The 15,600-nt window shown below is 43.3% G+C and overlaps 1 protein-coding gene across 1 annotated transcript; it reads right to left on the reverse strand.

Moving 5' to 3' along the window:
* Positions 1-5,870: 5,870 nt before the first annotated feature.
* Positions 5,871-11,507, reverse strand: NDUFB2 (NADH:ubiquinone oxidoreductase subunit B2). Its single transcript, XM_005901075.3, has 3 exons — positions 11,349-11,507; positions 7,354-7,498; positions 5,871-6,092 (listed from the first exon to the last, which is right to left on the reverse strand). The coding sequence occupies exons 1-3, from the start codon at positions 11,453-11,455 to the stop codon at positions 6,018-6,020; spliced, it is 327 nt and encodes a 108-aa protein (XP_005901137.2). The 5' UTR covers positions 11,456-11,507; the 3' UTR covers positions 5,871-6,017.
* Between the last annotated feature and the right edge of the window lie 4,093 nt (positions 11,508-15,600).

Consider the following 15,600-nt stretch of genomic DNA (forward strand, 5'->3'; position numbering starts at 1 on the left):
CTGAAATTGTATCAGGGGTTTAATAAAGTTTGAGCCTACTCTCTAGGCTATGTAGTTCTCCTAGACTTGTAAAATATTAAGAGCCAAAAGAGCTCTTAAAGATTATATGGTCTAGGGAATTCCCTGGCAGCCCTGTGGTTAGGATTCCATGCTTCCACTGCAGAGGGTGAGGTTTCTGTCACTGGTGAGGGAACTAAGATCCCACAAGCCATGGGGCATGGTCCTCTCCCCACCAAAAACAAGCTTTTGTGGCTCAGTCTTATGGATTACATGGTCTCCTCGTCAGCTACTAAATATGAATCCCCAGGGATGACTTGGCTAGATTCATGCAGCCAGGACTAAAAAGTCAGGACTTTGGTTTCCAAGATCACTACTCTGTCAGTAAATAGGTTTCCAAGATCACTACTATCTACTTGCTTCCCAGGTGGCGCTAGTGGTAAAGAACCTGCCTGCTGCCAATTCAGGATACTGAGGAGACACCGGTTCGATCCCTTGGTGGGGAAGAGATACTGAGGAGACACCAGTTCGATCCCTTGGTGGGGAAGAAATGGCAGCCCACTCCAGTATTCTTGCCTGGAGAATCCCATGGACAGAGGAGTCCATAGGGTCACAGAGTCGGCCACGACTGAAGCAACTTATTAACACACAAGTACACTATGTGGTTGTGATGGCTATAGTGAAACTTGCATATAAAAATTGGTGTGGACTCCATGGTACTGAATTTGTAGCTAGAAAAGGAGATTGTGGCACTTGCATATTCCACTTGCTCTTCTGTCTGCTCCAGTCAACAAGCCCACTGCTCATGCAGGAGATAGAAGGTACAGGCCGAGTGCTGAGGCAGGCCAGTACCGGCTCAGACAGCTCCCGTCTCCTCCACTATGCCCTGCTGTCCTCTGAGGCTCCTGATGAGATGGTGGCAACAGGCACCGGTGTCTGCCTCTTCCACAGACTAGTTCCAGAGGCAGGTGGGACCAAGAGGACATCTGTAGTTCCCAGAAGACACACAACAAGCATTCCTTCCACAGTACCTCTGCACCTCACAACTTTATTAGGTAATCAGTTGTGTTATTTACTCAGGTTTCCATAGGAAACTGGGTAAACTCACACGTGTGTTCAATTTTGACACGATTATTTTCTGTTGCCACCAATTCTTTCACTGCCTACCTTTCCATTTATGAAGGTACATCTCTCCATCTACCAGGCCACAGCATAAAACACTTTGTTCTTTTAGCCAGTAACTAGGAAGAAAAAGCCATCCTAAATGTCTGTCTTGCTTTAGGCAGAGGCATCTTGCTTAGGCATCTGCTGAAATATGTTTACAGTTTGTCTCCATGTGGAGGCTTATTTATAAAAGTCAAACTAGGATTCAAGGGTCATTATAAACTTAGTTTGGACCCAATGGTTTGGAAATAACAGTTGCTTCCATTTAGGCTATTTCCTTCCTGCCAAATGTAGTTCTGAGGGCTTATGTGCAAATTCATTGAATCTACTTAATCCATTTTACAAATGAGGGCATTGAGGCAAAGTTCAAACAAGTAATCTGCCCAAACTCCCAGCAGGCATTCCATAAATAAGTGACCAGAGCCAGGAGTCAGACCCAGCAAGTCTGGCTCCAGGGCCTGAGTTCCTCACTGTGCCAGTTTTCCAAACTGCAGATTGAAACCCATTAGTGGGTAGTAAAATCAGTCTCAACCAACCATTTGTTTAAATGTAGAATAGAATAAAAATGAAAATATAACAGGTAAGTTTGCATAAAACTTTCCTATTATATATGTATGTATACACATACACACACTCTAGGTCATGACATAAAATGACTTAAGAGTAGGTAGGTCTTGATCACAAAGCTTTACTCTATCTACCTCACTCAGACCTACAGCCAAACAACCAGGATTTGAACGTTAGTTCTCTAACTGTTGGAACTTGGGGAAGTTACCTAACCGCTCTACAGTTCAACTTAGAAGTTAAAGTTGGATGTGCAAGTCACTCAGTCGTGTCCAATTCTCTGCGACCCCGTGGACTATACAGTCCATGGAATTCTCCAGGCCAGAATACTGGAGTGGGTAGCCTTTCCCTTCTCCAGGGGATCTTCCCAACCCAGGGATAGAACCCAGGTCTCCTGCACTGCAGGCAGATTCTTTACCAGCTGAGCCACAAGGGAAGTTCAACTTACTCATCTCTAAAATGGAAAGAGTATGAGGAGAGTAAGAGGTTTGTTCCTTTGAGAGTAAGCTGGCTGGGACAATTTTTGCATCAGCACAAAGTGATTTCACAGCCCAGATATAGAAAAGAGGATTCAGCATATGGAGGCCACATTGGCCGATTTTAAAAGACGGCTAGTTATCTTTTAATTCAAGTCAAGCAATTCTGATTGATTTCTCAGGAAAAAAGCTAATGGGGTTATCCTACTTGAGTTCACTGTAGTCTTTCCCAAACAACTCTATTGATGGGGGGAGGAGCAACAATGGAAAACAACAAAAACTGAGACCTAAAAAGTACATAGGAATCTGATGGTCTTCTAAAGACCACGAATACTTACCAGGTGAGACAGCACACTCCTACACAGGTGAGTAAACACAAAACCAGGAGTGTCCAACACCTGTGCATCAGGCTCAGGACTGCTGGAGGCAACGGTGGGGAGGGTGAAAAACTGTTTCACTTGCTTCTGCTTTTGCTGCCATTGGGCCCATTCTGACCACTGGGGAGAACAAAGGGCGAGTGAAAGCCTAGGAACTAGGAACTCAAATTGGACCATCCCCTGCTTAAAACTTGTGAGAAGCTTTCTCACTGCCTGACCTCATCTAGTCCCACCCTCTCCTCCCCTGCTGGAAGCCCAGTGGACTTTCTGTCCCTTAAACATGGTGACCCTGGTCCCACCCTAGACCTTGGTCCTTGCTCTTCCTTGTCCCTGGGGCACTCTTCCTTCAGACCCCACACAGCTGGTTCCTGCTCTGTGTCAGGTTTCAGCTCAGATGCCTTCTGTCCACCAAAAAGGATCAGCATGGACCCACCCAGCATCCAGTGTTAACTGCCTTCACAGCAACTTTCTACTTGTCTGTCCTTGCCAAAGTCTGAGTTCTCATCTGTCTTGTTTAGCATGGCAGTCCCAACACCTAGATAGTCAAAAACGTCAAAATGTGAACAGCTATGCTTCTGGGCAAGTCCTTAAGCTACTCTAGTGCATATTTTTATCTGTAGATAGAAAAAATTCTGTCCTACCTCCTCTCAGAATTATGATACTACAGAAAGTTGAAAAGTACTTTGAAACAAACTCTTGAAAAACTGCATTGTCCTATTTCACCCTTATCTCACATTCTTCTGGCCCTAAGAATTCCTAGATAGAAACATGTCTTGCTGCTGCTAAGTCACTTCAGTCGTGTCCAACTCTGTGCGACCCCAGAGACGGCAGCCTACCAGGCTCCCCCATCCCTGGGACTCTCCAGGCAAGAACACTGTCTTAAGAGTTCCACAAATGGTGACTCAACACAGTGTCGAGCCCACAAGAGATACATAAACACAAGATGGGCTGTACCGACCTCTAACCTCTGTATACTTTGGGCAAGAAAACACTAGCAGCAGAGAAATGGCATGATCTTTACAAACTGTCAATGTACATGTGACTAAGACAGCTAAGCAGGGAGGCAGCATGGCACTGCTGTTAAGCATGGGGTCAGACCTCATGTCATTCACTCAGCAGTGTGTGACCCTAAGTAAGGTGACTTCATTTCCTTGAACCTTGATCCTCACTGATCATCTATACCATGGGGTACCCAAGAAATCCACAAAAAGGGCTACAAGCAGTTGGCACAGCAGTTCAGTGCACAGGAAATCATCATCAGAAATATCCATAACTCAGTTCCTCATTCTTGGCCAACACACTTTAATTTACAACTTTAATATACAATATGATGTCCTTAATTTCTTGAAATTCTCATCTGGCTCCTGCAGGGAAACAAAAGTTGGAAAGCTTCAAATCCATCGCTCTTGTTCATTCAATTATTCAAGCATTCACTGAGCATCAATCATGTGAGTAGCCTTGCAGAGGAGTCAAATCACCTTGCTTTCTCAACAGGCTTACAGTCTAATCATTAAAATGTTAATAACTGTGTGCAGGAATATTGGAAAATGTATGAGAAGACAGGAGAGGCTAGTGCTGCAGACCTACTAACACTGGAGAAACAAAGAAGCCTGGTGAGGACAGGGACCTCTGCCTGGTCCATAGCAAAGCCAGAGACACAAAACAAGCTGTAAAACAGCTTAACTGTTTGTCCCCACCCCCCACCCCACATACTCAAAACTGCTGTAATTTTTATGTCAATAAACTACTTCTAATTAAAATAACAGCAATACTAGTAGTCTGATTTAACAGGAACACTTAACTGACACTTAATGCTTCATATTCTTTAAAACAATTTCCAAGGTGTTTTGAATGATGGCAATTATTAATGTGCAATGGTTTTTTTTTACATTTTTATGGAGGTGTAGTTAAAATAAAAACGTGCAGATACTATGGGTTTAGTTCAATGAATTTTGACAACTGTATACACCCACATAACCCCTACCCTACCTCTACAGTTTCACCAGTTTGTAGACTTGATATGAATGGAATCATTATGTACTTTTAAGTGACGTTCACTCCTTTTGCTTAATATGAGGACTCTCAGATTCATCTAAATGATCGTCTTATAGCTTGTTGTTTTTAATTGCTGAATTATTATTCAGTTGAATGAATATACTGTAATATGTTTACCCATTCTCTCATTGATGTACAATTAGGTCTAGTTTGGAGATATTATGCAAAATTTTGTACATGTCTCTTATGGAGACATAGTTTTCATTTCTCTTGAGTAAATCCTAGGAATACAGTTGCTGAATCCTAGGATACACGTTTAACTTCATTAGAAGCTGCCAAACAATTCTACAAAATCACTGTACTGTTTTACACTCTTACTAGCAAATATTGCTAGTTGCTCCAAACTGTCACTAACATTTAAAGCTGTCAGTCCTATTTTAGCCATCCTAGTAAGTGTAAGAGATATCTTACTGTAGCTTTAATTTGCATTTCCCTGGTGATTAATGACATTAAGAGCCTTTTTCATGTGATTATTGGCCACTCATGTATCTTTGTTTGTGAAGTATCTGCTCAAGGCTTTTGCCCATTTTTCAGTTGGACTGTTCAATCTAATTTATGATTATAGGGGTTCTTTACATATACCAGATACAAGCCCTTTGTTGGATATAGATGCTATATTTTTTCCAAATTAGTGGCTTATATATTTCAGTCCTTAATGGTATCTTGTGATAGCATAAATTTTTGATGAGGCTAAATAAAAGTTACTGTTTTATTTTAATCAGTGCTTTTCTCCAAAAGTTTTTTGTCTGCCTTAAGATTATTAAGATAGTCTCCTGTGCTTTCTTTTAAAAAGCTTTAAGAGTCTGGGCTTTATTTTACATCTATTATCCATGCAGTGTCTTAATCCCTGAAGAATTTGTGAGGAAGAGAATTCCTCCCAGCTATCTTCCTTTTGAAAGAAAAACCTCCTGTTCTGGAAAATGAAAGGGCCATAACCTTTTACTGTTGAAAGAGTTAATTTCCACACAATTCCAATATGTAATATTCCCATATGCTCAAATTTTTAATTAGAACTATTTTTGTAACTACAAACAAGCTCCCTATCTATCTTGTCCAGCAAAGCTGGTGCTTAAAGTCTTTGATCAATAGACAGACAAATGGGACCCTAAACTGTAACAAAGCTTAAGAAAAAATAATTTTTTTAAACATGAAAAGGAAGATGAGACTAAAAGTGTGTAGGGGGAAGAAGGGGCAGAATGACAGCAAATGTGAAAACAGGAAAAGCAGAAGTTAGACATGATGTGTTAATTATTCTTTATACTGTTATAAAATGCACTGTTTCTTCAGAATCACCATAGGTGCAAAGTCAAAACATGTTTACAGACAAATAAACATAACAAGAAACATGGGGTGCACCCATTTGGCAAGAGCTGAGCCTCTGTTTTCAGTCTTCATCATCCGGAGGGATACCCAATTCCTCATCTGTCCACTGGGAAGGGTCGGGATAAGGAAAGTGACCCTAAGGACAATCAATTAAAAAAAAAGTTCAAGAATCTATACTTCACAAAACTATTAATAATCTATACTCCATACAGTTGATTAAATTTTAAAAGAAATCTTGGTGGGGCAAGTGATTTAAATAATAATCCTTTATATACCCCAGGAGCAATTCTATTGCACTTCAGCCATCTGATGGTCCAACTATTCTTCAATCTGTTCAGAATGCGCCGCGGCCTGAATTTGAGAAGCTTGGCCATTTTGGAGTTTCCGCCTGAGCTGGCATTTGAGTATGAGTTTTGGATGGAAGGAAGGGGGAATGGAGACAACAGATTTCAAAGACACCCCACGTCACAAGAATCCCTGAATTGTTGTGAATCCCTTGACAACAGTGTTGTCTTGAATCCCTGACAAAACATAGTGTCTCAAACTGTCCTGCCGTTCCTGCCGGGGGCCTGGGAGCTTCGTGTGGGCTCATTCCGCTTTGATCCTCATCCAGGCCCTGCCATCATCTCCTGCCAGACAGCCACACACAGATCTGACAGCCGACCCACAGTGAGACAAAGGTGTCTGTGTGCTGCCAGTCCACAGACACCAGGCAGCTTCTTTCTGGGGGACGAGGGCACAGCAATTCTAAGAGAAGTGGGACACCAATCAACCTGATGCTTCTAGAACTCACTGTGTAAATTTAAGATTTTTCCCTATCGTTAAAAAAAATTAACTAAATTTACTGAAATTCAAAGTATTCTGGATCAATAAGCACGGATTTCAATGGCCTAAAACTGTAGTTTCCTAGAGAATGGCATCTGTGCAAATGTGATTAAAAGCTCATTTGAGGCCAGTTACATGTTAGAAAGTCACCAGTAATTAATTTCCCTGCTTCAGACAAATTAGCTCACATCCATTCCACTTAACCTGGCTGCCTTGGGCCTCTAGACAGACTAGATGACATGTATCATTTAAAGACATTTAAGGGTGAAACTTAACCTGCCGATGACCCCCTACCCAGCTTGGAAGGTAAGAGAATTAGCTTCTGTAGTCTCCCTTCCAGATGCGGCCACCAATTGGCAACCGTAAGACACGCAGTATCTACGTGTACATCCCTGGGTGGAAAAGGTCAGAGATGATAATGTTTCCTAAAATAAAAGGATCCCTGCATACACATAAGGACAACATACCTCCAGATAGAAAAACAGGCTACAAACAGAAAAACAATCTAAGCTGTTAACATAGCTTCCCTCCCCACACCCACAGAAGGACAAGGACTACTCTCCTCCACTTACCAGCACAGCATCTGAGTCGTGCCAGAAGCGCCAGAGAATCCAGAACCACATGGTCGCACTGAAGAACTCGGCCTGGATCACCTGGGATCTGGTCAGCTGCGGGAACTGTCTGTACCGGGGCTCAATGTGCGCACCTCCGCCAGCCCTACATGACAAAACAGACATGTGAAGCAGCTTGCCCTGTCTTCGAGCTCATCCAAAACTCTATGAGTTACAGCCAGAAACTAAACCTTTCTCTCCTCCTCCGCAAAAAAAACAGAAGGATAATGCTCCATGGTCCCTCAAAATACTCCACTTGCATAAGCGTGCTGTAAACCTGTGCAGTGGCAAAAACTGGCCTGAACTGACGAGAGGCTAATTATGATGTTCATTCAGTGAATATCCACACGTTTTACACCAGATATGAATGTGCTGATTAGTGGGGTACTGGCCCCACACGGTTAAGGGATCGTGAATCTGTAGTAGGTCAATAGCTTATCCAGAGAAACAAATCAGCAAATTAATTTTGTTCTGGAGAGCCATCTGTTTCAAAGACAAATTATGTCCTCTGCTGTATTAGTAATACAATCTTTCTTAAAAGACCACTTTATGGAAAAGAGAACTTAGATCCTTTTTAATAAGCCAACAGCACTGAACAAAGCAAAGAGACTTAAACAGTAAGTTTGAACAAGTTTTTCTGTTTTTTTGTTTTTTCATTTAGATACTGTTGACAAGGTGTGGGATATCATCCATAGGGCTCTACTCATTTTATTTTGTTGGAGTTTAATTATTATAGCTTGAATCTAATGTAAATAATGTAAGTTGTACCTAACGGGGCTACTTTCAAGTCCCTTTCAGCAGCTATACATATACTATTACACAGAAATGGATATAGAATTTCAAAGAAAGTTTCTATATAAAACATGTTCACAAATTTCATTCCAGGTAAGAATCAGCTTATAAAACAATGTTCCCTTTTGTTCGACACAGAAATGAATATCTGTACAAAAACTTCAGTAAAATTACTTCAAAATGCACTACAGTTTGTGAATATTACTACTTCCATGGTTCTTGATACATATTACCCAGTACCCTTTTTATTCTCTTCTACTCTAAAAGATTACTAATAGTTACTATTTACAGAGCATCTTATCACCTGTCAGACACCACACAAAGCACTTTATATATTATCATTTAATTTTCAAAACAACCTGATGAGATAGATCTATGGTTATCAATGTTTACAAATGAGGACACTGGAGTATTATTATTGTTTGGTGACAAAGCCCAAGCTCTTAAATACTGCCCACAAACATTAATTCCATATTTATGTAAATATCTATCCAACACTTTTATTTGAAAGATTCTATATAAAATATTAATAGTAATTAGCTACGGATGGTATAAGAAATGGGTTGTATTCTTTCTGCATGCATGTGTGTATTCATGTAAGTATGTATCCTTTTTTACAGTGACCATATATTACTTTTTTTTCAAACATTTATTAAAGCCAGCTTCTAAACTTTCGTCAGTTTTTAGGTAATCTTTTACTAACATATAGTACTAATTTTTTACTTATGGTAAATATGTATTTTACTTATGGTAAATATGGTATTACATTTGTATGGAACTTTACAGACTGCAAAGCGCTTCCATGAGCATTTATTGTTTGAGCCACCAATAACCTTCCGCACATGTTACTTTCAAAAGCTTCTGTCGAGCATCACTTCTTTACACCCTGAATTTATCACACTGTTTCTGTATGCCAATTTTATTTAACAGTACCTATGCAGGAGCTATCTGTGCATAGAGATACTACATTATGTAAACAAACCATGGGGGTGGGAATTCAATATATTAACAACAGGCTTCCTCTTTGACAAGTTTTAGATACAATCTAGTAGTAAGTGCCCATCAGTTAAACTCATTTAAAATAAGTTTCGAAAATTATAGTTTAAACCCCTTCCCAGGAACTCTCCACATTTCATTATTGTGAGTTACATCTTGTTTTAACTATGAAATAAGTGGGTCATTGACTGCAAGGTATAAATCTTTTTGAACGAAGATTTGAAACACTGCAATTAGAGAAAGGATGGACGACATAATGATTGCCATGATTAAAGAATATAAAGAGTCCACAAACATCTAATTTTATGTTCCAAGAAGTTGCTAACTGCACTAAGGCAAACTAGATAGGCCTGAACATCCCTCCAAATAGAAACTACGACAGATTAATTTTTTTTTAACTTTTAATAAATCATTAAAATCTTGGCATGGAAGTACCAAGACTGCAGCAAAGAGGAACACCCCCTCGTCTTCCCACGCAGGCTCAAAGGCTGTTGTTGGTGGCTCTTGATCTCTGTCCTCAGGTCACACATGCCTTTTCCTTCTCTCCATCCTACATCTGTCCCAATTCCATATTCATAACAGACACGTGGCTTTAGGCAAGTCAATCTTTTCATTTAGCTGGGTCTCAGTTCCCTAATAACAGCAGCTCTTTATACAATACTTGTATTGTCTTTACTGAGTACCAGCAACTCACAACACTTCAGAGATTTGTTACTCGTTTACTTCCCTGGGAGTCAACATTATTATCCCAATTAAACCGGTGAGAAAACTCAGTTCTTAAGAGATCATGAAACTTTTCCAAGATCAGACAGCAAGAGCGTGGCAGAGGTGAGATCTGGACAGACAGTCTGGGGGCAGAATCCCGCTTTTAACCACTCTTTTGCAGTGCCTCTTGGTAAAGTGTGGACCGTGGTCAGAGGGGCCTGGAACATCACCTGGAAAAATCCAGTGTACTGTTTTCAGTCCTGCTCTTAATCTCTCTGCACTCCCAGCTTGCTTTTGGTAGACCTGCCCTCTTGGCATCAGCACTGGGCTCTCCAGTGGGCTTCTCCCGCTACATCATGGGTGACTCTGCTTTTGCTCACTCTTAAATTCTGGTGTTGCAAAGGTAAACTCTAAAGGATACTACAGGCTTTGGGTTGACAATAATCTGTCAACATAGGCTTATCAACTGTAACAAACGTACCCTCCGGTGGGGAGTGCTGATAATGAAGCAAGCTATGCATGTGTGGCTTGGGGGGTTTATGGGAAATCTCTGTACCTTCCTCTCAATTTTTTTTTTTTGGGGGGGGGGGAGGGACAGAAAACTGTTCTATAAAATATTTTTAAAAAGAACACTTCCAACATTGCCCAAACATCCACTTTTGGCTCTCTTCCCACCCTTTCCCACTCCACTCTCGTGCCTTGGAGGACTAATTCTCCACTCTACAACCATAGTAACTTTTTAGAATTAAAACGTGCCCACGTGACATCTGATTAAAACGACCGATCAGCGCCTCTGTTGGAAATCTCTCAGGCAGGCCTCTGTGTTTTAGTCGGTCAGCCGTGTCCGACTCTTTGTGACCCCCATGGAGCGTAGCCCGCCAGGCTCCTCTGTTCAGAGGATTCTCCAGGCAAGAATACTAGAGTGGGTTGCCATTCCCTTCTCCGGGGAAATCTTCTTGATCCAGGGATCGAACTCGGGTCTCCCGCATTGCGGGCAGATCCTTTACTGTCCGACCCACCAGGGAAGCTAGGGCACAGCCACGCATAAGGAGCCTCTACCATTCTTTCCCTATGACCCGAGGTCTCCGGCCTCACCTCTGGCCTCATCTTGCCTCAAGCTTGAAGCTTCAAACTACCCTGTACAGGTGATTTCCTCTCCCTGACGCCCTCGCCTCCTCAGCTCCTGTCCTTGCTTCCAGATTAGCTCCAACTGTCTCCACGTTCAACTGGTCAGCTTCCCGGGGGCAGCCTCCCTCTGGCCCGAGACCGTCATATACACACCTCTACCGGCTCCCCCGGCCCCGGCATCGCGCCGTCAGACTCCAAGTCCCAGCATGCCTCAGGGGTGGAGGCCGCCGCAGACCAGGATCGGCCCCTGCTGCTCGGCGTCAAGGTGAGGACGTCCCGAAGGCTAGTGCCTTCCGCTAGAAGCGGGCGAAGCCCCAACCCTAGGCAATACTCACCGACGGACGCCACGGGCTCCAGCCGCCCTCGCGCAGCGGCCTCTGAAGAGGTGGCCTCCAACGTGAGCGAACGGCGCCAGTCGCTTCAGAGCCGACATGCCAGCCATCGTTAGCCCGGCCGTTACCCAGACCGCACCGCCGCTCCACGTCACTTCCGCTGGCACCCGCCCGACGACGTCACAGAGCCGACCCGCCCCCTCTCCCTGTGACGTAGGGAGGAGCGGGGAAGCGGTAATTACCTGCCCGAAGGAGCGTCTCAGTCACTTCCTGAGGTGAAAGCGTCCGGGGCCGCCGCCTGAGCGCGCCGTTCGCGCCAGCAGACGGGGTCTCGCTTTGTGGGCCTGGTGGCGCCCTGACGAAAGGTCAGCGGTGTAGACGGCCCTGGTGGAGCCAGGGATGGGCGTGCCGGACCTCGGCGCTCAGCTCCTGGAGCCCTCTGTTTCGCGGACACAGAAACTTAACGCTGACACAGCTCGCTCTTTGCTACCGGTGCTGATCTAGGCGCTGTTACCCGACCCGGACCCGCCCCTCTGCCTGCTCCTCCCGAATTAACTACTCTTCCAGACCCTCCTAGGCTGCCAGATCCATTCTGAACCAGTCTGTCCTTCCCAAAGCTAGTCCATTGTATTCCTCCTCTGCAAAGGCTACACGATTTCTTTGAAGCCTTCATCGTTATACGGCTGTCCTGCAAACATGAGCTTGATAACCAACCCGCAGCCCGTGGTTCTCAAATGTCAGCACCTGGACTGGAGGTATCAGAATCCCCTGAGGAGTCCGACCCCAGCTATTATGTCTGGAGTAGGGCCAAGGAATCTGCATTTTAGCAGGCCCCTAATATACGCGGTGCTCCCAATCCCTAGATCCTGAGCCAGCCCTGGATTCTTGGCGTTTGTCTCTTAATATTGCCTTCTATTAAGTCCTGAATGAACTCCAAACTTCCCAAACTTTGGGGAGCTGAAGAACCCCTTTCTCCATCCTTGAGAACTCCAGCTCCCAAATTCTTAGTGTCCCAACTTATGAGTTATAGTTTTCCTAAGAATTCTCGATTTTTATAAACTTACCTGCCAGCCTCACACCTTGGAGATGTCGATTTGAAATGGATCACCTGCCAAGCACTGAAGACTTCACACTGAGTGATAAGCATGAAAATTTCGAAATTTATGGAGAGAAACATAGACCTGAAATTTAGGGATTTAAGTGTATTGAATATAACTGACACTCCTCCTTTGGCAAATAATGGGCCTCCATGTGCCCAGTAGCTAGGAACCTCTCTCCCTGGAGAAAAGGCTTCCTCCGGGAGTCAGTGAAGGACAGGGAAGCCTGGAGTGCTGCAGTCCAAGAGGTCGAAAAGAGTTGGACACGACTTAGCAAACAAACAACACACCTTTCTGCCAAACTTACTGCTGGACCCTCTGGCCCTGTAGAACTCATGCCCCTCCCCACATTCACCCGCTATCCCTCCCCACTCCTGCCTTCTCCTGTCCTAATTTGTAAGTATATAAACTGTAAGAAAGAATGTACTGTTTTCTGGGGGCAAGTTGACTTCCCAGCTGATACGCAATAGTGTGGCTTTCTCTGGGACTACCATTCACTATTTACCCTTCCTAGTACATGCACAAACCATTAAGAGATGTTCATGAATAGGCAGAGCAGTGTCTTTCATCCTTCCAAAGAGAGCTCTCTGCCCATATTAGACAGCTGCCTGCCTTGCTCCCAGGAAAGAACAATGCTGTGATTCCTAGGCCACAAAAAACAAACAAAAAAACCCAGCTTAAACAAAAATACTCCAAAGAACTTGATAGTCTGAAAATCCAGAGTTCAGCCTCAGCTCTACCAATGGTTAGCTCTGTCCATTTGGACAAGTCACTTCTCCAGGTCTCAGTACCCTTCATCAGCCATTCAAGAGAGTACCTGGCCCACAGCATGTACTCAGCAATTTTTTATTAGTCAATATTTTCCTGGCTGCAAAAGCTCTTCAGGTAAACTAAAATTCACTTACCGCCCCCCATCTTTCTTGCTCAGTTACAAAATAAAAACTTTTAACTTTAATGCTGGCTTGTATTTAAAACAATATTGTTCTATAGACCATTTGTGCGGTCCTTAGCTCTAATGTTTTGCATCACTAATTCTGATTTTTTACTATGAAAAGTTTAGGGTCCCCATCAGCACACTATTTTGACTGTTTACGTAACAGCAATGCATGTTTGTGTTGCAGACATGTTCTAAAAATTCCAAGGGCAAATATCCCTGACTGCCTTTTGCAGGTTGCACAATGGCTCTCTTTTTGATTCTCAGAAAAGCACACTGCAGGGGAATGAGGAAAGAAAAAAAAACTTGTGCACAAGGCTTCATGTTTATTTAATTTTCTACTTTTGTTCTTTATTATTATTATTATTATTATATATTTTTTTGGCTGCACACATGTCTCTTGGAATCTTACTTTTGCAACCAGGGATTGAACATGGACCATGGCAGTGAAAGCACTGAGTCTTAACCACCGACCGCCAGGGAATTCCCTAATTTTCTACGTTTAAAGGTTGCTTGATCACCCTTTCCCTCTAAGTTTCCAAAAGAAGGAAGAACTTACCTTTCCAGCAGTTTTAACACAGAAATGAACCTTGTTCTTTCTACTTTGGAGGGACTAAACTGGGATCTCCCTTCCAAGTGATGCCCCATTGCCCCTTTATCTACTTATACCCAAGAAGTAGCGTTTTCTCCTTATGAAGATGAATGTATAAATCAAGTTTAGCCTTTTTAAGATGCTTATTTTAAAAATCAGCAAATTACCTATATTAAAGCACAGCCATTAATAACCATTTTTCTCTTTAATTCAACCTGTGTTCATTTTCTGTTGCTGCTGTAATGGCTCCTGAGCTACTGAGGCCCTCGGTCCAGCACTCCACAAGGAACTACATGAGTAAGCCTGAATTCAGACCTACCCCAGTGGAGCCCCAAGATGCTTGTAGCCATGCAAGACTGAGCAGAGGACCCGCCAAGCTTCGCCTACATTTCTGACCTGCAGAGACTACCAGGTATTAAACTGCTGTATTTGTGGGTAGTGTGTATGCAGTGAGAGATAACTAATGATTATCACAGTAAGTTGATGGAATCCACTGGCTTTCAAGAAAGGTTCAGAGGTGCTGGTGTTCACTCAGGGAGACATCGCTCTGTGTTGGTGCCCCCGTCTCTTGGCCCACAGCACAAAGGCATGTGCATTTGGCATAAAGAGCTGAATGTCTGGCTGGTTTGCCCATAGGAGGGAGCTGAACAGGGTTACCTGGAGCCCCCAGGCTCTCACTGCCTGACTCAAATGCCCTACCCTCAAGACTTGGGAAGTGCCAATAACATCTCCACCCCTCTTAAAAAACAAAAAAAAACTGCACCAAGGGAATCTCTGTCCAATATCTAAAGATAACTTCTGTTCTCAGTTGTTCCCTAAAAGACAGGAACTTTATCCTTAAGAAGGAAAGAATGGGAGAATCTAGTCCTTCAGTCACAGCAGGACTCAGAGAGCAGGAACGCTTGACTTTCCACTCACTGTCTAGAGCAGTCTCCAAAACAAGCAGGAGAATCCACTGGGATGCAGGGGAAAACATTCCTTTTAAACAAAATTAAGAAATTAAGCTTTATTAATATCCACTCTACAAACTGACCCTGGGATGCTCTGAGTCCATGTGGGCCAGCCACGTGTCAGAGCAGCTTTGAGAGAATGGCCTGTGAGCTGGCCCAGTGCAGAGGGCCAGGCAATGGCCGCCCCGTTTTCCTTCACTGCTGGAGTGTCGCTGGGTGCTACTGCAAATCTCAAGTCCTGGTTAACAGGATGTGAAAGTGTTAGCCACTCAGACGTGTCCAACTCTCTGCGACACCATGGACTACAGCCCCCCCAGGCTCCTCTGTCCATGGAGTTTCCCAGGCAAGAATACTGGAGTGGGCTGTCATGCCCTTCTTCAGGGGATCTTCCTGATCAGGGATGGAACCAGGGTCTCTAGTATTGCAGGAAGATTCTTTACTGTCTGAGCCACCAGGGAAGCCCTAACAGAAATGTACTGATTATATTATCTGTTTGTTAATATTAACCAAAATTAGCCCTGTAGAATGCTCAGAAAAAAACAGTATCTAAATGCTAATATGTGAGCACAGGGAAACTTCAAGTAAAATAGTGGAGCTGACTCTGTTCCTGTCTCTAGTATGTCACATTAACCATTGATCATTGTGGTTTTTTTTTTTTCATTTTACCTTATAATAAAATTTA

Source organism: Bos mutus, chromosome 4 (genome assembly GCF_027580195.1).
Source record: "Bos mutus isolate GX-2022 chromosome 4, NWIPB_WYAK_1.1, whole genome shotgun sequence".
Lineage (NCBI taxonomy): Eukaryota > Metazoa > Chordata > Mammalia > Artiodactyla > Bovidae > Bos > Bos mutus.